We start from the raw sequence: 24,512 nt of genomic DNA on the forward strand, positions 1-24,512 counted from the left end.
ATAATGAAATTGGATTTTATTTTCACTTACCTTCTCCCTCCCCACCTACAGACCCCCCTGTCCCCCCAGTGATCTCCCGGCCCCGGTGCGGGGTCGCAGGCGGGGAACCGGCCCGGGGCCATCAGGGGAACCTCTCCCGGAGCCCCAGCCCGGTCCGAGCATCCCTTCCGCCGCCGGCCCGGGCTCTCCCGCCTCTGGAAGTTGGAGGGAAAAGCGAGATCTAAGCAGCCCTTTCTAAAAATGCATTAACTGTTTCCAAAATCTACATCGCCGCTTAATTAAATATGTTATCCTGTTTATAGGATCTGTGGCTAATTATTTAGAGTCGTTTAATCTACGCGATTTGCACGTTAATTAAACAGCACCGGGCTCATTGTGCGCTCGGAGGGCCCGCAGCGCCTGCTAGGGGCTGCCCGCAGCCCTGCACCCGGGACCCCCGGCCTGGGGGGCCCCGACCCCCGGGCTCAGCGCGGAGGGACGAGGGGGAGCCACGGCCAGCGGCGCCCCAGCCGAGCCGCTTCGTGGCAAAAGGAGAAGATGCTGGGATGCGCCGGAGAGGAAGCTGCTGGGTGGTTCGGGAAGGGGTTGCAGCTGGGGACACCCAAAGGGGTTGGGGGGACCGACGGGGGTGGAGGGGACCTGCGGGGAAAGAAGGGGACCCAACAGGACGGAGGGCAGTGGGGAGACCCGCAGGGATCGAGCTCCCCCCGCTGCTGCACCCACTCCCGCCCTGTGGCGGGGTCCCTTTCCTCCCGGTGTCCCCCCCGCTGTTTCCTCCCCTGTCCCCATCTGTCCCCCTTGGAGCTCGTGTGTTTTGGCCTTTGTGTCCCAGCCTTGCTGCCGCCCCGCTCCCATCTCCTTCTGCCCCATTAACCCCCGGCACGAGTCCCGGCGACAAAAGGGCTGCAACCTGATCCGGGCTTGATTGAATCCCTATTGTTCTCCCAGATAATTCCCCCTTGTCCTCCCTTCCCCGCCACGGGTAGGGGAGGCTCGGGGTTGTGTGTGGGGGTGGCTGTCCCTTAATTGCTTAAAAACTAACTGCCCCACCACCCGACTGCCGAGGAACCCGCAGCAGGTTGGGAAGGGGTTGCTGATCCTTGGGAAATTAATGCATTTAATTCCAAGTTTGTCCCTGGGAAAACGCTGCCCACTCTCGTCCTAGGCATGTCAGGAGGAATAGCAGGGCTTTTAAACAGGGGATTAAGGAAAGTGGTCACTTTTGACTCAGTAGGAAAAATCCCTCCGTGACGGTAATGAAAGCCTGGATGATATAAGTATCTTCTGGTTCACAATAGCAATTAATATGGTAATATTCTACTATTAAAGATGCTAACATTAAGATGGAACTTGTATGCGGTTAAAACATTTAATAGAGGAGAAAATGCATTCCTTGAGCATCAGGTAACAAAGCCAAATGGAAAAGGGGGGAATGAAAGTCTCTTAAAATAACAAAGGCCTCCATATAATTTGGAAAGGCTTTTAATACTCCCTTCCTCCTCGAGAAAAATTTGAGGTGCTTTGAAAAGCAGGTCTTAGTGAGTGCAAGAGGAAGGAGTTTGTGCTGGGTGGGGAGAGCTGCCCTGGTGGCAGCCCAGCCTGCTTTGGAGACCAAATGCCATGGGGGGCATCTGCAGAGACCCACTGGTGGCCCACAAGGAGCCTGTGCTGGGATGGGGGCATTGAAGCATCACAGTATTCCGGAAACATGGGGGTTGGAAGCTGTGTCTGAAGGGCTCTTGTCAAACCTCTGCTCCAGGCAAGGCCGAGTTCAGAGTGAATCCAGGCTGACCGTGACCTTGTGAAGTGTAGCTGAGCATTCCCCAAGGATGGAGGTCCCAGGACCTCTCAGAGCTCTGCCCTGGTGCTGCACCATGTTAATCCTGGTTTGTTTTCCCAAATATTGTGAGCTGCTTGCACCACTTAGGTCTAGCTGTACACCCCCTACCTTGCCTTGGGGTGCCTGGTCCCAGGCACACACCCCAAAGCATGATTGTATCACAGGGCACAGCAAAATCTTCGGTTTCTCCTGGAGAAGGAGGAGGATAAAGACCAACTCACCTCTGCCCTGTGAATCCACTTGGTTTGATCAATTTGCCAGACAGACACAGTTATGCAAAAATACTCTCAGCAGAATTTTTTAAGTATCAGTCTATTTGGGAGAATATTAGAAAGTACTTACTTAAACTACATTCCTTACTTTTATTATTGTAAAAGCCTTTTCCTTTTTTTTTCACCTTTGTTTTCAATTAAAAACAGTTAGGATTTAGGTTTTTGCCTTTCACTGGAATAAAAGTAATTTGCAAAGGTAATAGTATTGTGGGAATGAAGGAACCTTTCAGCTGATCACTAGAAGAAGCAAATATTTACCATCTGGCTCTGGCTCTGATGATGAATTGGAGACTGATGTGGAGAGCATGGTCTTCCTCCTGGCTGCAGCTTTGCTGACTTCATCAAATCAGGCCATCTTTGGTTTACAGTTATTTTTTCTCTAAAATGTAGTTTTTCTAGGGAAAAAAATAGTCTTCAGAAGCTTTGCACTATTGCATAATTTATTTCAAAGAAACTCCGCCTGGCTGATGCCAAGGATTCGTGTAGGTCATTCATCTCCAGTCTGCCCAGTTAGCTCAGGTTCCCTGTTCCAGGTTCCCTCCTTCCTTGTCTCTTCCTACAGAAAAGTTGCACACACAAAGCCATTCCCAGGGAAACCCTCTGCTAAGTTCACAGCTCAAACAAAGCTGTGCACACACGGGAAGATGTGAATTGTTGCCCTTTCACCAAAACTGGAGAAGGAGGAAAGGAAAATGGATGAAGAACAGGCCAAGGACAGTAGAAGTGTTTTTGCCCCACACTACCCCCGTGTCAGAGGTTCCACCCCTGTGCCTGTGCTGCTGAGGATACTCCATAACACACACTGAATGGATCAAGTCAGATTACCAAAAGCTTTGTGTTTAACTTCAGCTCATTCTGATGAAGCTGATAAGGGACCAACCACTCAATCCAACAGCAGGTAGGTCTGTAGGGACAGTGATCCTGGGCAGTGAGGAGGAGCGTTGGCATGTGACCTCTTAGAGTGGGAGATGTGTACTGGTAGCAGCCCCTTGACTTTCCCACAACCTTGTCTCAAAAACAAAACTCCTCATGCCATGCTCAGAGTTGGCTCTGTTGCAAACAATAATGCAGTGATGACGTCACAGACCAGTGGATCAAAGTAGAAGAATACTAAAGACCAAGAAAAATCTGTCTACAAATGCCACCATTTAATTCTCTTTTTCTCCTTTCCTTCACCCTCTGCTGCTATTTTGATAGTAGTTAAAGTTGAAGACATCAAGGAAAATGAGGACCCTTCAAACAGCTGCTCAGTCGGAGCCAGCATGATGGGAGCTGAGAGGCAGCCTGCCCACATGACCGTTCCCAGCTCTGCTGCTGGAGCTTTACATGGGTAAAGGTGACCTTTGGGTCATCGCTCACCCTTGTCACCTTGTCTAGTCTGTGCCCAGCATCTCCTGGTGGAGACCATCTCACCACACACAGAGGGGCTCAGCCCTGCAGGCAAGGAGGCTTCGTCGATGTGGGGGCCTCACCAGTGAGGGGGCTTCATCAGCGGACACCCTGGAATCAACTGTAATGCTGATAAAAAAGCAGGAATAGGGAAAAAAAAATCTGCTGAAATTGAGCAGTGGATGACACTGTGAGAGGAAGAAAAAGCCTCAAACTTTAAAGGCAGTGTTAAAACAGGGCATGCAGAAAGTGAAGTCAATTAGCCAAAAGAATCGTTTGCTGGCGGAGGTCGTTGGGCCGAATTCCTAAAAGGATTCATGAATCGACTAAAAATACCCTTGGGATAGTTTGAGTACGGACTGAGTTACTGAAGGGCAATGCCCCAGATGACCCAGGAGACCCTTTCCAATCCTACAATATAAACAATGATGCTATTAACATTTGTACTAAGTACCTGCTTGGGCTCCTTGCCTGCTACTGCAGCACTTTGGCTCCCATCCGGAGCAGGAGCAGAGGCTGCAAGATGTGCTCTGTTCCCTACCTTAGCCCAGAGAGCATCCTTTACCAACCACCCCTGTAGGCAGGGAAATATGGAAAACCCTCTGGCCAATGGTAGGAGCAGGGAGAGGCCACAAAGATTAGTGGAAAAGCCTGACGGAAACCCTGCAGTGCTGAAAAGAACAATGGGAACGCTGGAGAAAATCATCGGTGAGTGGAGAGACCCAGGGCACGGTGATCTTAGCGGCCAAGTAACGCCAAGAAGGCACCTGGAAGGCACAGGGGAACCAGGGATGGTTTGGGGAATCTGCAGGAATATCTTATAATTGTGCAAAAAAAGCCAACTCTATCTGGGGGGACCTAAAAAAGCCAGATGGAGCTTGGATATCAGTTTGGGAAATGCAGCAGGTCTGTGCGTCCCACCAAGGTGTCCCAATAAGATAATCCAGGTGACCTTTGCTGTTGGGATGTGCCATCCGGCTGTGGAGCAGTTATCACTGTACAGACCCCACACAGGCCAGGGATTGTGTATTGTACTGACTGTGGCAGGGGAAAAGCTATTTTGTCATTACTGTTTCTGTTTCCCTTAACATCCCTAATGACCAGACCTGACTGAAACACTGGACATTGTCCTGGGAGACAGCAGAGCACTGTAACACCTCACAAAGGTGTCCAGGTTTAATGTCAAGGCAAACCCGCAGCCTTAAATCTCTAACTTGTAATTCAGGTTCAGAGGATAATAACGAAAACAAGGTTAGATAAAAACATTCACTATCAAAATTTAATTATGCGTCCACGGGCTGAGGCTCATTATTCATCCTCCAACCTGGAAACAAATTAGTCTAATGAAGCCATGAGTTAAAATGGAGAAAGCATGTAAAGGCTGGAGAATATTTATGTCTCTGCTCCTGAGTCAAAAGCAGCACTGAGCTCTGGTGCTAGCTACATTTTTCACTGGAATCAGGTGCTTCCTATATATGGTGGCATATCCAGGACCTGGATTTTGCTGTGAGCAGGAACAGTTGCTCCTAAATTGGAAGCTGAAGCCATTAGAGACTGGTGAGGTGTGGGGGTTCAGTACAGTCACAGGGGCTCATCAAAACCAGACATGATCAGAGCCCACATGTATAAAGAAACCCAAATACAAGTGTCAGCTGCCACTGAGTCAATCCAACTCGAGGGACAGGTTTTACTCTGGCACAAGTTCCCTGATGACAGCCAGGGTAGCCCCACAGAGAGTTTGGCTCCACTGACCTCTGCTAAATGGGAAACCAAATCTCAGGGGCTGGGAAGAAAAGAAATTGGTAACTAACTATAGTGGGATGGCGGCTCTCTGTGGGTTTATCATGCAAGTGTTTAAGAAGACAAAGGCTATAATTAAACTGCCCGGGAATGTATAATCACAGCAAGGAAGGTCTTTTGCCCTACTTCTTCCCTGCAGAATTTGGGGAGAAATGAAATTACATCCCAGGAAAGGGAACTGATCCGTGTTTAAACCATACTCTCCGCTGCACCGCCCAGCACCCCTCAGGTTTGGACAGGTTGCTTTGGCCACCTATAAAAGTCACCCATAAACTGTAACTCCTGGCACAAGTGGGTTTGAGGATAGTTATAGGCTTTTCCACTGCACACCATGGCAAGTCTGCTGATATATAGCCCAGGTCTGAGCTCTGCAGCAGAGTGCAAAAGGTTCAAGCGACCTAGTAAAGACCGTGCCAGTACCAGAGAATAAGTCCCCGTAGGCCCCGGCTGAGCCATTCTCACCACTTTATTCTCTTGCTCCCATCCTAATGTGCTTAACTATAAATGACCCCTTTATTTTTTATATCTCCATTTCATTTTTCCCCTTCTTCCAAGGAAGCAGTAAAACAGGGAAGCTGAGAAGCAGAGCTCTTATTGTAAAGTGAGTGCTGACACAGAGCAATCCTGGGGACCCCGCAGCTCACGTTGAACATTTGTATCATCACAAGGAGCCTCTGGGCTTCTCCTCTGAGAACCAAGCCCTAATCCTGCTCCCAGGCTCCCAAAGGAAGCCTATTGGGATCACACACGTAGAGGTGAGCTGCTTCTGGTCTGGGGGCCCTGACATTTGCTGGCTAAGCTTGACAGTATTTTATTTCCAGTTTTACTCGGTGTTTTATTTCATGATGTCCTGGAGTTCTACTCAAGGATGGCAGATTTGGGTGAAGACAACCCAGCAGAGCAGAGCACCCCAAACACAGCCCCTCTTTTGTGCTCTTTTTCTCCAGAATACAGAAGATTCTCAGCCACCCTGGGCAGAAGGACAACAGCTTGCTGTTTATTAGTATAATTTTTAAAGGTGCCTCATTGTATTTATTTGCTGTGTGGTTAAACATTTATTATTTATATTTAATTTTCCCAGATTCAAAGGGGCATCACTAGTGGCTGAGTGTCTGCAGATTCAGTGCAGCTCCTTCGCACACTTATTTATGTAACCTTGGCCTCCCCCGAGGGGCTCCCGTTTCACTATGTGCCATTGGCCTCTTAATTGGCCTCACAGATCACGCCTTCTCCTTCAGCTCACCCAGGTCCCCACCACTCGTAATTTCTAAGATATTAAATGTGGTTGAAACAAAAGATTTCAGTGAATTAAAGCCAAGAAGTTTCGTATCTCTCCCAAACCTTCCCTGCCAATTCCCTCTCCAGGGCGATGGCCAGACTGAGGTCATCAGCAGTGGCCTGGAGGGCTCAGGAGGGACCAGGCTGTGTCCTGGGCAGGAGGTGGACACCCTGGCTGGCATGCCTGGCTGTTGCTGGGCCTGGCTTTGCACCCAGCTGTGTCTTCTTGATAAGAGTGTTCGGCACTAATTAGTCTCCAAGCAGCTGATTAACCCGCAGGGATGTATGGAAGCTGTTTTTGCTGTAAGACACTACAAGAGAGGCAGGATTCTCTCCTTGGGACTGTTTTGCCCAGCCAGTCCAGCCACCTTGGGTGGACAGCAGGTGGTGGGATGGGGGAGACTCATCCTCTGCCTCTGAGCATCCCAAAGCCACCTCTCTCCACTGCCCGGCACTGTAGCTCTCACTCAGATGATGGGCTGGGTACCAAACTTATAGGGGCAGCCAGACTGGGACACTTATCAGGACATAGACTCTGGGGTCTAAAAATGCAATTTTCAGAGCTGTGGAGACCAGGAACTCCCACTGGCATTTCCTGAGAAGTAAAACCACATTGAGGCAATGGCTTTGGATATTCCTTTTGTGATACATCCTGCTGCCAATGCACCCCAAGCACCTTAGGGTCACATCTGACCCAAAGATGCTGCCTACATTTCACTTCCAGCCACCAACCCTGATGCTTCATGAATAAATGAAAATGCACTTTAAGCTTTTAAACTTTATTTTAGACAACACAGACCCTGTCACAAGGAGTTCCACATGTCTGCAACAAGGTAAAGACATGTGGACAACTCAACCATGTGAGGTTTTGACTGGGGTAGCTAAACCTCTGGGTGAAGGGGGTTGAGAACCCCAGCACATTTTTAGCCAGTTGCCAACTGTTTGGGTTTAAAGAGAAACTTCACTCCCACCAGTAAAACTATTTAACATTAATGGTTTTATACCTTCTCCTTAAATATATCACAGGCTATACTTGGAGATGGAGTTTGAGAGTAAACATTGTTATGCTGGAGCTGTCATCTGTGAGTAATCACAGACCTAATTGAAGCTGGCCAGCCTATTAAATAAACATTCTGCATAAACGAGGGAGCAAAGAAATACCCTTTAGTTTGGTAATACTTGAAATGACAGAAACCAGTACCTGAGTCAGGGACCAGAGAAATGGGGTTGGAGTAGCTGGAGAGCCAGGGAGGGAGGTTTCCCCCAAGCAGCTCACAGCAGTGGTGCAGCAACCAGCTTTTGGAGGGAGAGCAAGGAGGGTGCTTCCCTGCTGGCCATGGCAGGGCTGGATTTTGGGACACTGCAGTTTTGAGGAGTATGGTTTTGTTGTATCCAGGGGAACATGACTTCCCACCACCTACTGCTAATAGCTGGGCTAAGGCTCACAGAACAGCCTAACAAAAACCATCCTCCCAGCATCAAATACTGCCTAATCACCCCACTGAAATGGGCAACAACACAGTCTTGCAGCGTTTCTTGCGTTCCTTGGGGAACCACCTAATCCTCCTTGTTGTCTGCTGGTTTTTCCTTGTCCTTGGGAATTTCACGTCTAGAAAAGGCTGCAGCGTTCGAGAGTGAAGCACTCGCTGCTGGGGGTTCTCTCTGTTTGCTGCAGTGCCACTGGCAGCACACGGGTATCCAAGGCTGTGCTCTGGGGCACAGAACGCAGAACAGGCAAATTTTCACCCCAGTGAATCCCGCAGCATCCTGCCCCTCCTCGCCCTCTCACCAGATGTTGCACGGATGTGTGCGAGCGGCGCTGCCTCTCTGGGAGGTGATGAGAAGAGGGTGATGCACCGAAGTGACATGCTCAATTTCCCTCAAAGATGGTGCAGCCACAATAACATTTCTCCTGCTGATGGCGTCCATGTGTCTCTCCCTTTTCACTGGAGCTCTGTTACACACTGGGATGTGGTAGGAGCGTGTGTGCACCTTCTGTTCCCCGAGCCATCCCTGCCTTTCTGGGGAGGATGAGGTGCCTGGCCTTCCGTGGTTAGTTTAAGAAAAACACTCTCCCAGTGATCAGTGCCTGTATGAAGTAGATGTATGGTTTCAATTCTGTCCTTGAGCCATGGATCATTTAATGTTGTCAACACATATACATCCTTCTCAAACATCCCACTGAGAATTTCTAGGGACTGTAGACAGCTTAAAGCTAGCGTTACAGCAGCAGCAGCTTCATATTTGCTTTCAGATCCACGTGCATTTTTTAATACTAAAGCTTGCATAATTGCTGCTGAATTTCTAAACAACTTCTTCAAAGGGGCAGAAGCACACTAGCAGTAGGAGAACTGGTGGTGGAGCAGGAACAAGGCCTGTTGTTGGCTTATGGTTTCCCAACAGCTTCTCAGAGGTGATGTTTGAGGAGCCCTGAAGAAGGGCTGGATTGGGACCTCCCAGCTTGGTGTGTGTTTGAGCGTGTTTTCTTCCTGACCATTGGGGCAGTTTGCATGTGCTGCTAAGCAGCCACTAATGCTGTCTGCATTAAAAGCATTTTAGTGATGCAGTTATTTTGCCAGGGAGGCTTGCACTGACATCCTGCATTGAAAAAAAGGGGGATATGGCTCTGCCAGCCTTTTTTTTTTTTTCCAGTGAGGTCTGGGTGTGCCTGGAAGCACAGTGAAATGTTACATGCAATGAAGATACCCTGGCAGGCTAAGGGGCCATTACAGGGTTGATTGAGGCAGGGCTGTAAAAGGAGAGACAAGGTGATTCCTCACTATAAGAGAAGGATCTCCTGGTCTTTCCCAGCTAGTGGAAATGGAGTTGCAGCTGGGTGAGGGCTAGTACCTTGTGATTTTGAGTGTGGCAGTCTCTCTGTAATGTTGAGGTGTGTTGCTGTTGCATGGAAAGGGGATCAATTCTGGTTGGGATGCCCGTCACCCCAGGGCTTAGTTTCCCCTGGGTAAAGGGCAGTGATAACCTCAGGGGAGCAGGTCACGCTCCTCTTTTTTAGCTGCCAGCTGCTCTCCTGAGTGCTGGGGGAAGAGATTGATGTGAGGTGGTCTGCTGGCTGGAGTGTGAGAATAGGAGGCTGTGGGTTTGCTGGAGAACCTGCACCAGGGTTCTCCTGAGAGCTACGGATGAAGCTGCATATCCAAAGGCTTCTTTGCCTTTGGAAACATAAAAGGGTGGTGGGTGATGATGGTTCCCTGCACACACACACTGTCAGTGCTCAGGGATGCAGGGCTCTGCTGCAGGCAGGGGGACCAGCTCCCTCCTTCCCCTGAGAAAGGGCATTGCTGGGGGTGACACCAACCTTCCACCCCCCATCTGCCGCAGGGCCCTGCTCACTGCCACGTCTAAGGCACCTGGTCAGCCAAACTCCATTTACTGCATCTTTATTTATTATATTGGAGCCCAGGGTAATTACTTTACAACTCTGAACATTAAATATCATTTGTCTTATTCCAGTAGGTCCAAATCTTTATGAATTTTATCTGACACTTGTTCCCTTCAATTATCTGCCATCAGAAAAAGTTTACTGTTGCTGCAAAAATATCAATTTGCCAGAGGTTGCAATACATTTACTCTCCACCTCTGTAATTTACAAACTTACATTCTATGATTAGAAAGAAAAATGGCTAATAGGAGAAATATTCATGCAAAATCGATACTGAATAAGATGCTGCCACCTTTTGGCTTAACCTAATTCTACATGTGGGGCCAAATTCATCACTGGTGTAACTGCTTTGCTGGGAGAGCAGCTAGAGCTGCTCCGGGGCTGGCTGAGAAGGATGGAGTGGGATGGGGGATGACATGGGGGGCTCAGCCCCTAACTGTGAATGGGGTATGGGAAGCTGAGCTTGTGAGGTTTGCAGGCTCTGGTAAAAGGAAATTTTCCGTAGCTGTGCACATGCAACAGGATTTTCCTTCTTGCACATCCAGAGTCGAAGTGAAGATTCCCAGCAGGTTTTTTTTCTCTCTTTTCAGCCATCCAGGAGGCTGTTCCTGGAGTTGTGTCCTGGGTGGGAGGACCAGCACCGGGCTGAGGGCTTTTCTCCATGTCGATGTGCTGGGAAGAGAGTCTGGGATCTGATGAGGCTCAGCCCATGGCTGAAAGCATCTAACCAAGCTCTGAGCTGGTCAGACAGTTCATCTAAGCTTGTAGGCAACCTCTGCCCTGCCTGCCTGCAGCACGGTGAGACACTGTGCAACACAGCAGGACTTGCAGCACTGTCAGTCTTGGTAGCTACTGAATGTACTTGTTCTTCAATTACATGTCACTGTGATGGGCCGTGGAGCCCAAATACTGCTGTGCTTTCAAAAGAAAACAAAACAGCCTTTAATTTTCATAGCAAAGATATTCCAAAGTGCTAAGTGCTACAGCAGAGCAATTGCAGCGCTGCTCTGTCTCCTTGCCCAATGACACAGGGGTTTTTCAGCTGAATACCAGCCAGCACGTGATTAAAAGCTCTCAGGATTCTGCCGTTGTGGGATTTCCAGCAGAACTTGCTGCTATTTCTCTCATATCTTGCCCCTTTGTTTCCCCGAGTCCAGGGCAGAGTCTGAATTCGGTAATTCCGACCTGGGTTTGCTTTGCTGTCTTCCCAAGGAACTTGTTTGAATAAATTGAATTGGCAAATGTATTGTTCAGCTGCAAAGCGTTGTGTCAGGAATAATGTAGGTATTTCCAGGCTCTCTATCACTGTGCTGAGCACTGCCAGGGACAGAGAACACATGCAGGAGAGCTCCCTTTGAGCTGCTCCCTCTGCTTCCTCATCAGAAAGAAGCGCTCTTTTTTTTGGCTGGTTGCTCCATGCTCTAAAGCAAGAGCAGAAGGGGCTATTGGAGCCTCCTCAGCACGTCCAGAAACCCTCCTCCACCAGGGAATTTTCATTTAATAGGTTCCTATGGGCTGTACTTGTGTTTCCTTCACTGGAGCAGATTTGGGTGCAGCAGTCACCTTGATTTTCATGGAGCACCTGAGCAGTCAGTCCCACGGACATCAGCATTAGGTCTGTGTCAGTAGAGCTCAGGGCAGTGTGGTGGGGTCAGGCAGGTCCTGGAGCTGTACAGAGCAGAACAGGGCTTTAAGCTGCAGAGCTTTGCTGAAGGACCCCGAGGACTGGGTTAGGCTGTGGAAACTCAGCAATCAGGAGCTCAAGAGCCTAATCAAGGCACTAACCAGGTGCTGAGCGAGTTCTTTGGGTTTGGGGCTGTCACTCACAGCATCTCTTTTCTGCACTGGTGCTCGTAAGATGGAGCTGATTTGAACATGCCAAGGCATGAAGTGTAAAGTTCCTCAGGGATATAGGCTCACCTGTCCTCCCTAGCACATCATGACAGTGTTAAATGTTTGATATTTCAAGACAAAGATACTGGTGTACAGCTTTCCCTTTTTCATTGACTTAGGGACATGGCTTAGGGGTGGATTTGGCAGTGCTGGGTTAATGGTTGGACTTGATGAGCTTGAAGGTCTTTTCCAATCTGAACAATTCTATGATTCTATGACCAAGCTCTGTGTGAGAAACAAGCTCTCCTGCATGCAAGTCCCTGGAGGGTGGGAGCACAGCCAGAGCACACCAACAGGTCAGCACACACCAGCCAGGCACAACCACCATCGTGACACTGACAACTCTTCCAGTGCCAACAAATGACTGTGCCAGCAGGGACAGGAGCCTGGGACCCCCCTGAGGAGAGCTGTAGCCAGTGGCAGACAGCACCACAGCTCTGCAAACCTTGTGCCCTCACTGTGAGGTGACCACATTTCCTCAGGAGATGCAGAGGGCTCTCAAAGGTGAGTGGCCTCACTGTGAGGATGCTCCGTGAGACAGGGCACCACCTCCTCCTCCCTCAGCTGGGTCTTACACAAGGGAGGGCTGCCCAGTTATTTAAACCCCCCCAAAAGCTCAGTGGGTGGATTTCAGCAATGGGGCTGCTTGGAGGCCCGGGGCTGCCAGGTGAGCAGGGTCCTGCAGAGGCTGCGTGGCCGCAGAGGTGACCCCACTGTGCGGGTTAGCAGGGACATGGTGCCACCTCGTGGCACTCCGATCCTTGTCCTTGTGGGATGGACATCTTTCCAACGGGAGCAGCACCTTGAGGGTGCTCCATCACCTCCCAGGGCTGCTGGTGCCTCCAAGGGCATGGGTGCACCATGGGCTAGTAAAGGCCACTGGTAAATGGATGTGGGACCGATGGGTGGGGGACCACTCTCTGGAAAACAAGGGGAACATCTAAATCTGTCATCCTATCCCCTAGTCCCAGTAGCAGCTGCAAAGCAGGGTATGACCCAGATGCATGGTTAGAGTCATGGCTTTTGGAGGTGATTTCTTTAGGACTGTCTGCCCACTATGGAATCCATGACTTAAGGGAGTCTTCTCCCTTTCTCAGCTGTTTCCCCCCTGGATATATCATTTTCCTTCTGGCTCCCAAGCTCTGCCAGGACTCCTCTGCCCACTCTCCCCTGCTGACTCATGGGAGATCCACTCATATGCAACAGAAATGGATTTGGTCCCCTCCTGTGTTGACAGCATAAACCAACCCCCACTTATGAGGGTTCAGGCCTATTTCTTAGTGCTACAAAATAATAAGAAGGATGGCTCCATTTATCTATATAAAAATAGGAGAAATAAGGTTTGGTACTTTTACTAAATCATCATCTGTTGAAGTACTTAAGGATAGTGCCTCAGTTTTCAGTGGAACGCTTTAACTCAAAAGCAGGAGGAATTTATTCAAGCAATAAGGAGGATTTGAGGTCTAACTTCCCTTGCTAATTGATGTCATCATGGTAGTGCCTAGGAAATGTGGGGCTCAGTAGTGATGGACTGGGTCCTGTCATGCTGTTTGCAGTATGGACTTTACAAAAAGACAATAGTTATCTCAGGAAGTCTGCCACGGAGACCTCTAATCTGTTTTCTGCTAGGTAAGACATTAGTGTTTGATCTGTGACTAGAAATCACCTGATAAGGGATTTATTTTTCCACTACAATTAGAAATGCTGTTGCAGTGTTTCCCACCCTTTGAGATAGCCTTTTCAGAGGTACATGCCCTCTGTACCTGTCCTACTGCCAGCTCAGCTGCTGTCTGTGCTCTTTCCTTTTGGGTTGGGACATTCCCTAACAGCAAAGCAAATGGCTTAATTTTACTGATGTTTTGTTCCTCCTATACAGATCCTCCCTGGATGCTTGAAAAGGGCATTGGAGACATAGTAGGTATCAGAGACACTGGGAGGTATGGTGAGTTTTACCTCTAAAACACCAAATTCAAGACTCCCCTGAAGGGCCAAGAGTTGGGATTAGGAGCATTTAGTCTCAAATTGAAGTGCAGTCTACAAAGCAGATTTTTTTTTTTTTTAAAATAGCCCAAGGAGATAATTTAACATTCTTTACAGGTATATATCACCAAAGAGTAGCCATCAGAGGAGGCCCTTTCCAGTTTATTTCATCATTTAGGAAGAGGGTCTTAAACAAGGGTCTGTTTTATTGAAGAAGTGAGCTCATGCTGGTGTAATGGTATCTGTGTAAATCCAGCAACATAACAGTGGCTGCAGCGATGAGCCCTTAGGCACTTAGCAAGGATTTGCCAAGGAGCCTAAGGGTTGATACACACTTGAAACTCAATGGGATTTAGGTGCCTAAATGCATCAGGCTGCTTAGAAAATCCCAGCCTTTGAAGTTAAAGCAGGCACTAACAAAAAACGGCTAAAAAAACCTTAAAATAATAAATGTCAGATTAATGCCACCATGAAGGCGGTGGGTTTGCGCCCAAAACAAGGCAGCAGGAGGTGGCCACTGAAGGCAACAGAGAGGTTCCACCAGCATGAAGGTTCAGAAGAGCTCCATCTCTGGTGTTTGCCATTCCATCAGGAATTGCAGTAGGACCCCTTTGAATCATTTCCATTTATGATGATGTCTGCTTGCATGGGAATTTGGCTGGTGGAAATCCACCTCGTGAGAGTGTATGTGGAAAACATTAGAAATGTCTTTTTTTTGGTTGAGGAGAATCTTAGGGCATTAAAAGTTGGAGAACTCATCTTCATTATTTCTCTTTAAAGTTAGTTATGAATTGAGAATGGCTCTGCTCATATTTCTCTTTTATTTGCTATCTCCCCAGGCTAAAGTGTTGTCTATTTATCTTACAGATTAGGTTACTTTTTATGGGGTTCCTGCTATTATATTTCACCTCTAACTTTGTTAGTTTGTGTTTGCTATTAAATTATGTTGAATAAAATGGGTGGCTGAAGGACATTTTTCAGCTCCATCCTGAAATGAGGTTCTTAATCCTGTTTCTGGGTCTGCCCCTGTAGCCCAGCCCACGGGCACAGAATTGGGTACGTAAGAAGGGCAGCAGAGGAGTGTTTGTATCAACTACAGGGTTTGCAGGGTGAAGCTGCAGGAGAATCGTGCCTGTAAAGCCAGTCGGTTCATGTACAGTGATTTTGGAGGCATCTCTTTAGAAACGGGTTCTAATAATATTGACATCATCACAAGATAAGATCCAGGACTAGTTAAATCACAGCCTCGCAACTCAGCGTTCCTTTGAGGATTAGAAGAAGTCGCTGAGCTGTCACTCTAAAGCTGATCATGGACTCGTTTAACTATGTCATCCCATAAGACAGCCCTTTCAATTATGTCAACCTGTCTGCTCTCCCAAGACTCTAATTTTAGAGCAGCAGTAGCTAATATTCTTGGAAAACTGATCCGCCTCCACAGATCTCTCCTCTCTGCCTGCTGCTGTTAACAGAGTATCCTGTGGGGAGATCGGACTGCTTTACTTCCCCTCCTGTAATAAACCTAATAAAAATAGGTACCATTAGGTTCCTTTGTGTGTGGTCTCTTTAAGACACTTATTTGAGCTATGTAATGGAGATGTCATGTCTCCTCCACAGAGAGATTTGGCAGCACCACAGGGTCATTGCAATAAAAATAAAATTCAGTTTTAAGAGCCAGGTACAAAATTATGAGCTGAAAAGCGGGACACTGGGATTGGAGTTCAGAGACCCGGAAAAGGCAAATATGAGCTGGAGTCACCCAAATGTTAATGCCACAGCAGTGGCTCTGCAGCTGGAGCAACAAGCACCGTGCTGGTGCAGGAGGACCGCAGGCAATGAGGTGGCCCTGGGGACACCAGAGCCAGGGGACTTGTCTGTGTCCTCTGGATGGTGTCGGGAGGAGTTGGAGGCACACAAGGTGGAGAGGAGGTGGATGGACCTGGTTGTCTTGGCCATGGGCATCTCTGTGCCATGATGCCTGTTATAACCCAGGGAGGTGGGAAGGGAACAGACCCTGCCTCAAGAGACAGGATGGAACCACATCCCCGGCTCCCCATCCATGTCACGTCTGTGGCTGGCGCTGATGTTGGACAATTGTTCTCCTGCCATCCCATCAGTGTCCCCCTGGCTTCACAGGCTGGCAGCACAGGAGAAAACAAAGTTGCCCTCAGGCTGTCCCATTTGGGTTTTCCATTGTGTCAGCCACGGTGTTGAGAAGTAGCACAGACTTTCTCCACCCAAGCAATTAGAGCTGCCACTACAGAGGGAGCAGGGAAGGCTTTTGAAGACCTCCTCTCTCTCTTCTGGGCAGCATGATAGTGCCTTCAGCTGTGTCAAGTCTCCCTTGGCCATTGTTCCTTTGTGCTTGGCCTCTTCCAGGCTGGACTGGAGATACTGGAGATTGGTGATATGCATGTCTGAGGCTGCCAGAGGATTTTCTGTTTTCTGCAGAGCAATTCCAGGCTTCACTAAAATGACTCGTGGGGGCCCTGGTTGAAGGAGCAAACATCCGTGAACCTGATGAAGGCTGTGATCCTCTTCAGAGGTGTTTTATTCCCCCTTTGGGATGCAGTGTGGGTCCACCATGCTGGCATGGTGGGGTGGACAGTGATGTTTAATAGCCCACCGAGAGGCAATCTCATGGACTGGAGGGAGAGGTTGGGAAGGACAAAGAGCAGAAGCATGGGACAAGGGAAAAAACAATAGTCCTTCTGCCCTGAAAAACTAGAAAGGAGGTAGAAAGGATGGGGAATGAGGAGGCAGAATCCATGCAGAGGCAAGGGAGAGAGGTATCCCCATCCATAGCACCCAGTGTCACCACCCTGGTGCCGAAGGGGCCAGGCCTTCCCTGTGCAGATTAGGTTACATAAAACTAACACACTGCAGGCTGCCGGGAACGGTACCTCCCCCAGACTCCAGCAAGTTAGTTACACATAGCCTTCCTTTCATAAATCCACGTTGGCTGCCCCTAATCAAATTCTGCTTCTCAAGCAATTTCCCTTGCTAATTCCTCCCGAATCAGCCCTAACCCACCTATCCCCCTTGTTGCTAAGCTAGCCAGCCTCTAATCACACACTGCACTGTGTGATCCTTTCCCAAGTAATACAGGGTTTGGCACTTTCCTCTGGTTCTCAGCAGCCTAACCTGTCAGGAGCAACCTTCTAAAAATATCACTAAAGACCTCGGCTAATTTCTAATCCTCATTTCTATTAAGACAGCTGCCTGTACTATGTGGGTTTCCAGACTTGGGATTTACAGACTTCCTTAAGAGCATCTGGTCTTCGCAGAGCCATTTCTGTTGTTATCCATATGCAAACTCCTCCCTTCCCCACCATAAAACATGATCCCTTTGGCAGCGGCTCTCCAGTCTGCAGGGCAGCATCAGCCAGTCAGCAAAGACACCAACCTCTTCCTCCCTGCTCAGCTCACCCTGCCACTTTTTGGCAAGCCTTCACTGGGGTGCCACTCCTGTCAGGCACTGGGTAGGTGCTTTGTATGAAAAGAATTAGCCTACAAGCTCAGCAGGACATGTGATTTTATTTGCAATTCCCAAGTTTTTGAGTGCTGTGTAAATTGTGTAACGGAGCTGATGTGTAGATATATAATGGAGCAGAGCTCTTGAAGCACCTTGGGTAACTGGACTTTCTCTTACTGTTTGTATTTGGATACTTTTTACTGTTTCCTCCTTTTTAATATGCCCCTGTCTGCAGCTGCCAGAACCAACCAAGTCAAAAGAACAAGCAAAGCAGGGGGAGAGTGCCATGCTCTGGTTGTGCCCCTCCACGCTGGCACACACCAGCTAGCTGGTTCAGCTCAGGCAAGGGAAATCCTTTTAACCACATGCTACTGGCCAAAGAACTGTGGTGATGCTGCATGTCTGTGTTGTCAAGTACCAGGCATGTCTGTGTGCCAGAAAGAGCACTAAAGGAGAACTAAAGCTCTCCCTGGGCTTGAGACCTCCAAGGTTTGCATCAAACTTGACTCAAGAGGCAGGTTCTGCCACAGGAGAAGGGAAGCCACAGCCCAAGGATGGAACAGTCATCCGATGAACAGGGTGATGTCTAATGGAAACTTCTCCTACTGCTGCAGATCACACCTCCAGGACACAGCTGGACAGTGGTGGCTCTTTCACAGCAAAGTCAGTTTGGCTCCTTCACCTGCTGGTTGCATGGACACAGTGAGAAGAAACTACATAAACCAAAGGACAGCACTGCTTGAAAGACATCTGTCTTTCAGCACTGCTTGAAAGACCAGGAAAACTTTTACACTGGAATCCTGAAGCTGTCTTTTTTTCATGAAAGCAGAGGGGCTATGGGACATTCTGATGGGAATAAACAAGGGGTTTGGTTTGTTTATGAAAGGAATTACATGAAGTAGTTGTATGTTTAACAGGGAGTTGAATTGAATGTCTCAGAAGGTCTCTTCTCACATCAGTCTCCACAGTCTATGTGTCTGTGGCCATGCTGGGCAGAGGGCAGGACTCTGCTTGGCACAGCACTGCCTTTCCCACTGCTGCAGACCTGAGCTGGTACCTCCCTGTGGGGCTATGCCAGAACCCCAGGGTGTCCCAGGGCAGGCTGTGGATGCTCCCAGCATGGATGTGGCATGGCTGTGCCAGAAGGCCCCATGCAGCACATGCCATAGTAGAGGAGGTGAAATCAGAGTTTGCCCTTGGAAATCAAAGACCTGTGGCAGAACACAATGCACTGTCAGTGCAGTTGTTCTGTGGAATAAGGTATTTATATGAGGAGATTTGGTAATTTTATGGGTTCAGGAGGAAAAATTAAATTAAGTGGGAAGGCCTGGGAAGAGTGTCTGGCTGATGACATGGCATAATTTTAATCTAGCAGGACTGTGTTCTTGAGAAGAGCACCAAGTGGGTGTGCTGTAAGCTGGCACACACAGCAGGAGTCACAGGAATACCATATGGCTGGGTGACGTGGAAGATGGAGGAGTGGCACATGCCATTCCCAGAGTTCAACAGCACAAACTGATCTTCACAATCAGTCAGCACACGCCTTCCTAAAGCTCCCCTTTGACCTCATGGCTCCACTCAGCATCTGAGTCATGTACTACAGCAGAGTCAGGTGTTTTCTAGGGAGAGCAGGGGCAGAACAGCATTTCTGAATCCTATAACAAATGTCATCAAACCAACAGTCCTCACCTCCCCTGTGCAAAGCCAGTTTGTTACACACCTTCAAAGATCAACATTTCCGAAACACACCTTGACCCCAAAGTGCCTTGTCAAAGTGAGATAAGCATTTGAAGACAGAGACCAACTGGGAAAGTTTTTATTCGGTTGACTTGTGGAAACCCACAGCTGCAGCTGATGCTTGTCCACCCTGACCAGTCAGCACACACTGAAGTCCTGCAATGGGGCCCTGAGCATCAGCCTGTTGTGACTGAACTCACGCTCTCATCAAGCTCTCTGGATTTATTTTGAAGTTTGGAAGTAACGTAAGTTAAGCATCCCAATCCAGAGGGATGGTGCAGCAGCTGAAGTCTTGATGAAAAAATGAAATAAAAATGGAAAAGGCAAAGGGCTGATGCACTCCAGTGTGCTCTGGAGCACACCAGTCCAACATTTTCTGTGTCGTTCTCCCTTATTTGAGACGTGTCCCCCAGGCAGGACAGCCCTGCACTCTCATCCCTTTGAGCACCTGTACAACAGGGAATTTGCAGGAATGGGAATGCTTGCGTCATGTGGGCGCAACTCCCTGGGGAAGCTGGAGAGCCCTTGTCTTCATCACCACACCATCTCACCACCATCCCTGAACTCATTTCCAGGCCCTTCCCCAGGCCCTGTTGCTCCAGCTCCTTTTCTATCCCATTGCCCATCCCCATCTCCATCCTGTTCCTCATTCCCCTCCTCATCCCCGTCCTCATCCCCATCTCCGTCCTCGTTCACACGCCCATCCCACTCTCATCCTCACTCCCATCCCCATCCTCATTCCCCATATCCATGCCCTTCCCCATCCCCTGGCCCCGCCCCGTCCCCCTGGCCCGCCCCCTGCCATGACTCAGCACGCCTCCCCGGTCGCCATTGGCCGCCCACCAGGCACGCGCACGGTCGGGGCGCGCCATTGGCGCGGGGCGGGCGTGACGTCACGTCGGCGGGCGGGCGGCGGGAGCGTGACTAAGCACGGGCGGGCGCTGAGTCAGCGGGACGGGGGATAAAGGCGCGGGGCGGCGGGGCCGGGATTGGGGTTGTGTTCGTGTTCCTGCTCGGTCCGTGTCCTCGGGTGAGGGTCCCGCCGCGCTATGGAGCTCCCCTGGCTGGGCGAGCACTGCTCGGAGCGCACCTGCAAACAGCTGGGTAAGTGCGGCTGCCGCGAATGGGGACCGACCCCCAGGACTGGATCCTCCGGGAGGGCTCGTCAGGGTGGGATAACCTGTGCCCTGGGGGGCTGTCCCTATACCCCGAGGCTGTGCGTAGTGGCAGATGCCGGTGCTGCTGCTGGAGACCCCCTTCAGTAGGTCCGGGGAAAGGGTGATAGCAGAGCCCGGTATGTTTTGTTCTTGTACGTGATAAACTGTTAAGGGATGGTTTTTAAAGAATAAAAAGACTTCCGAGTGTGGGCTTTGGATTTGTACTTTAATTCCAAGCTCTCGACTAGGACCTCATTAAAGTTTCTGTGTTCAGAGAGCTCCTGAGGTATTTGTGGCTTGTGTTTGTCTAATGCTGTGGATAAAACCAAGGAAAACTTATCGCTCTTGCTTTTTTTAGTTGTAATATTTATAAAGAATGGCATGCTCTCTCTCGACATAATTGGAGTGTGACTAGACAAAAATTAGTTGCTTTAGGATTTGTTTGTAGTCCTTTGTGAGTACCCTTAGAGCTGTTAGCTCTGCTCCATGAGAATCTGTTTTCTTTTTTTGTTCTTCTTGCAGATTTCCTTCCTCTGAAATGTGATGCATGTGGGGAAGTCTTCTGTAAAGATCACATCCGTTATGATGACCACAAGTGCAGCTCTGCCTACAAGAAGGTAAGTTCCTGTCTGTGAGTCAGGAATTCACCCTGCAGAATTGCTAAGTCATTTATTAAGGCTGGTCTGACACTTGACATGTTGTTTCAATAAAAAGGGATGGGAGAGCCACAAGATGCAAGTTAATGACACATGTGAATTTCAGATATATAGAGACATGACATTTCAGAGGTTAGTACTGCTAGATTCTATTTTCTTTCACTTACACTGCAGCTTCCCAGAGAGGACTGCTTTATATTTTAAGTAATATATTATGGCCTAAAATCTTCTGCAGTCCAAGTTCTTTAAGTTGAAGGATAGCAAACATGAAACTACAGAATAGAATAGAGTGAGGCCAGACTTGATCTCTAGCCTATAATTGGGCTTTGATGTGTTCAAAGGCTGTAATTCTAGAAAACCCAGAAGAATATTTAAAGTTGACTTACCAAATATGTTGCTATAAATTGATTTGCAAAGCATGTCTGTCTATTTTTTGGGTAGTGATTTGCAGCTACTGTTGGGAAGTGTATCTTTAAAAGCATTAGTGAATGAGAACATGAAACACCTGTGAATACACTTCTGTTACCCATGGGTAAGGGAAGGGAAAGGAGAGAAAAATTAATTTGGACTTCTAATGTTTGGACCTGATTATCTTAAAGGTCTTTTCGAACTGAAATGATTCTGTGATTCTAAACTGTGTTGTGTTCTTAGAATGTGCAGGTCCCAGTGTGTCCACTCTGTAATGCACCTATCCCAGTGCAGAAGGGGGAAATACCAGATGTTGTGGTTGGAGCCCACATGGATAAGGACTGCAAATACAATCCAGCACAGCAAAAGAGGGTAAGGAAACTGCTGTTGTAGTCTAAACTGCCTTCCTAATGCTTGTGAAGTTAGGGCTTCTGACAGCAGAATGTGTAGAAACTCGCTCTGTTTCATCCTAATTCTAAGGGCTCTTGAACATTTGTCCTTCAGCTTGGTCACTGCTTGGGAAGCTGCTCACAGAAAGCAAACATTGCCAACTTCCTTTCCTCTTTTATTCAGATCTTCACAAACAAGTGCTTAAAGCCAGGCTGCAAAAGGAAAGAGATGATGAAGGTGCTTTGTGAACAGTGTGGCCTCAACTTCTGCATAAAACATCGGCATCCCCTGGATCACGACTGCAAAGGGAACAGCCACCCCACCTCCAAGGCAGGGTAAGCTGTACTTAGGGTATTTCAGCTCAAGCTGAGATTTCAGAGCTGGTATCAGGTTGGTGGGGAGCTTGGACAAATAGGGAATTGTCCAAACTACCCCTCATGTCAATAAAATAGCCACAATTTCCTCTTGGTATTTCCAGCTTGATTTCTGAAAGCCTGTAAGCAAGGAGAAAAGCTTGTAAAATGCTTTCCTAAATTCTTCCAAGCTTACTGGTGTCAGTCTCTCCTAATTAAGAATAGGCACTGGCCAACTCAAGTTCGCTTTGGATCAGAATACTAGAATCCTAAAGCTATGTCCAGCACCTTGAAGTAACCAAAAATAATCAATACACTATGAAGCCAAGTTTAAACTTAATTGTAATAAAAATCTCTTGCAGGCAGATGTACCTTCATTGTTCTGTGCAATAGGACTGTGAGACTTGTGTGACAGATGCAGATGATTAAATTGAATGAAAGAGTAAAGCTACAGACAGTGCATAGGTGCTGAGCCTGGTTGTGTTTGTAGATATGCAGCTCTGATGAGAGCCTCTCACACTGCCCTCAAATCCCCGGGAGCAATTGGAGTGCCATCTAATGGGAATCTTCAGCACAACAGGTATGAGCTGTCAAGGGGAAAAGACGAATATTGCTTAAAAATAGGCTGGTGTCAACATGGTGTAGCAGTGCCACTGTCACACCTCCAGCTGCTCTAGAGTTGGGAATGCAGTAGAGGGGTTCTGGCAGCACAAGTAAATCTCTGCTTCTCTATACTGAGTGATTAAAGTAGCTAAATAGACACAAGCATCAGGACATCAAATTGGTGTAACTGCAGGTTGGTCTCCCACCTGCTCAGAGTGAGGCTTGGCCAAGTTCTGGAAAAATGGTTTGTCATCAGAGTGCTGAGGAAAGCACAGCAAACACACAAATGAAAACAATGGCCCAGGCTCTTCCCTGGCATGTTATATCTCCTTGTGAATGAAAGTTCTAGTTGTGTAACCCTTACAGTGCATTCTTATGTCTTTCAGGTGCAGGTAGTAGAGGCTCTTCATATCTGGATCAAACCTCTGTCTAAACTTAATATTTTCTCTATCTCTTTAAATTTCTATGCAATTAACGTATTTTTGTATCAGAATGTTTTGTGTATTCAATAAACTTTCCAAGCCAACGTTATTTGTTCCTATATTTGGAATAAGAACTTTAATACTATGAAAAATATTTGATGGAGGAAACTGGGGAATGGTGGTAGAAAGAAGATTACAATTAGTATGAAACACAGCCAGCTTTGCTTAGGTCATGCAAAGTCTGAGCTATGAGTTCCCCAAAATGAAAATCTGAAATACAGACTGCTCTCCTATGTCTCAATCCCTTTGGAAGTGATCTAGCACACACTGCAGTGTTCTGTGTGACAAACAACATCAACATGAAGCAACTTTTATATAAGCTGCCTCTTGTTTTCTGAATGTCATTGGAAGCACTTGATTTATAATCCATGCCTAGTTTTTCTAGGCCCTGCCTGAACAATTCACTCACTGAAAGCTGGTGCTCACAGAGGCATGTGCAGTATAATTCTTCATCATTTATTGCCCCTTAGACAGAAATCTACATTTGCAGGGGTGTATTTTGCAGCTGGGGGAGGGGGAAAGGAAGCCAGAGAAAGTAGTATTAACTGTGTCTCATGTAATGAGAACAAGGCCAAAATGCAGCACTGTCAGGGGAGGCTACTCTTGCAGTCTTCCTGAAAAGCTTAAACAAATGAAGCCATAATAGATAATGCTCCATCTATTACCCTGATCAGCTGTCCTGGCTCTTTAAAACTGCATGACCATCCAGCTGCTTTGCTTGAGGCCTGAAATATTGTAGGTTGATGAGATGGAAATGTGCTGTTAATGAACAATGCTAATTCCCCAGCTGGGATCTAGGTAGACCTCTCATCCAACTAATTGTGAGAAAAATGCCAAGGCTCACTGATGTCAGGGGGTCAAGACCTCAATTTCATGTGTGGCTGGAGCCATTCCTCTGCACACCGGGGCTGCTGGGCTGGAGTGTTGGCTTAGGACTAACTGGGGGGTAATTGCAGTCCCTTCAGTCCCCTGCAGCTATGAGTGTCCAAGGCTCCTCTGCTGAGGTGGGAGGGTGAGCAGTTGGCAGAGCAGAGGGTGCTGAGTTCTTTGACCTGGGAAAAATAATCTTTGATGATAGTGTGAGAGATGTAAGTGCAGTTAATGCCTGTGCTTTGTGCAACCTTGAGGGGCACTGCAGCTGTGCAAAGACTCTTGTGCCTCTTATTTCTCTTTGACCAGGTTTAATTCTTGGAGTACAAAGGCTGCCTAAGGAGGAAATGTAGATTTATGGCCCTTCACAGGGATGGCATATAAGCAATCAACACCTTGAGTTGTAGGCCTTTCATAAGAAAGGGAAGATGTAATTTCTGGCCAACACAGAACAAATATCAGTGCTATCCCATATTAATGTTTGGCCCAATGTGATTTTTCCTCTTGGAGAAATTTTTGGAGATCATTG

General features: G+C 48.1%; 1 protein-coding gene across 3 annotated transcripts; it reads left to right on the forward strand.

Annotated features, from left to right (window-relative positions):
- The first annotated feature begins 20,057 nt into the window (after positions 1-20,057).
- ZFAND2A (zinc finger AN1-type containing 2A) lies at positions 20,058-23,181 on the forward strand. Of its 3 annotated transcripts, none has more exons than XM_008928032.2 (6): positions 20,058-20,168; positions 20,744-20,838; positions 21,529-21,657; positions 21,859-22,010; positions 22,519-22,608; positions 23,018-23,157. In XM_008928032.2, the coding sequence occupies exons 1-6, from the start codon at positions 20,114-20,116 to the stop codon at positions 23,025-23,027; spliced, it is 531 nt and encodes a 176-aa protein (XP_008926280.2). In that variant the 5' UTR covers positions 20,058-20,113; the 3' UTR covers positions 23,028-23,157. The 3 variants fall into 3 exon arrangements, with proteins under 3 accessions (XP_008926280.2, XP_008926281.2, XP_017923203.1); XM_018067714.2 differs by lacking the exon at positions 20,058-20,168 and adding an exon at positions 20,251-20,358 and having other exon boundaries at positions 23,018-23,181; XM_008928033.2 differs by lacking the exons at positions 22,519-22,608; positions 23,018-23,157 and having other exon boundaries at positions 21,859-22,014.
- Positions 23,182-24,512: the final 1,331 nt, after the last annotated feature.

The sequence above is a fragment of the Manacus vitellinus genome, unplaced genomic scaffold (genome assembly GCF_001715985.3).
Source record: "Manacus vitellinus isolate BGI_N305 unplaced genomic scaffold, ASM171598v3 scaffold_12_pilon, whole genome shotgun sequence".
Lineage (NCBI taxonomy): Eukaryota > Metazoa > Chordata > Aves > Passeriformes > Pipridae > Manacus > Manacus vitellinus.

What these genes read in the sequence shown, in the direction of transcription:
- ZFAND2A (XM_018067714.2), top strand. Translation starts at nt 20,295, where the DNA reads ATGCCGGTGCTGCTGCTGGAGACCCCCTTCAGTAGGTCCGGGGAAAGG. An exon ending in GCAGCTCTGCCTACAAGAAG is followed by an intron (nt 20,839 to 21,528) that starts GTAAGTTCCTGT and finishes TTGTGTTCTTAG; the next exon opens with AATGTGCAGGTCCCAGTGTG. An exon ending in CACCCCACCTCCAAGGCAGG is followed by an intron (nt 22,011 to 22,518) that starts GTAAGCTGTACT and finishes TTGTGTTTGTAG; the next exon opens with ATATGCAGCTCTGATGAGAG.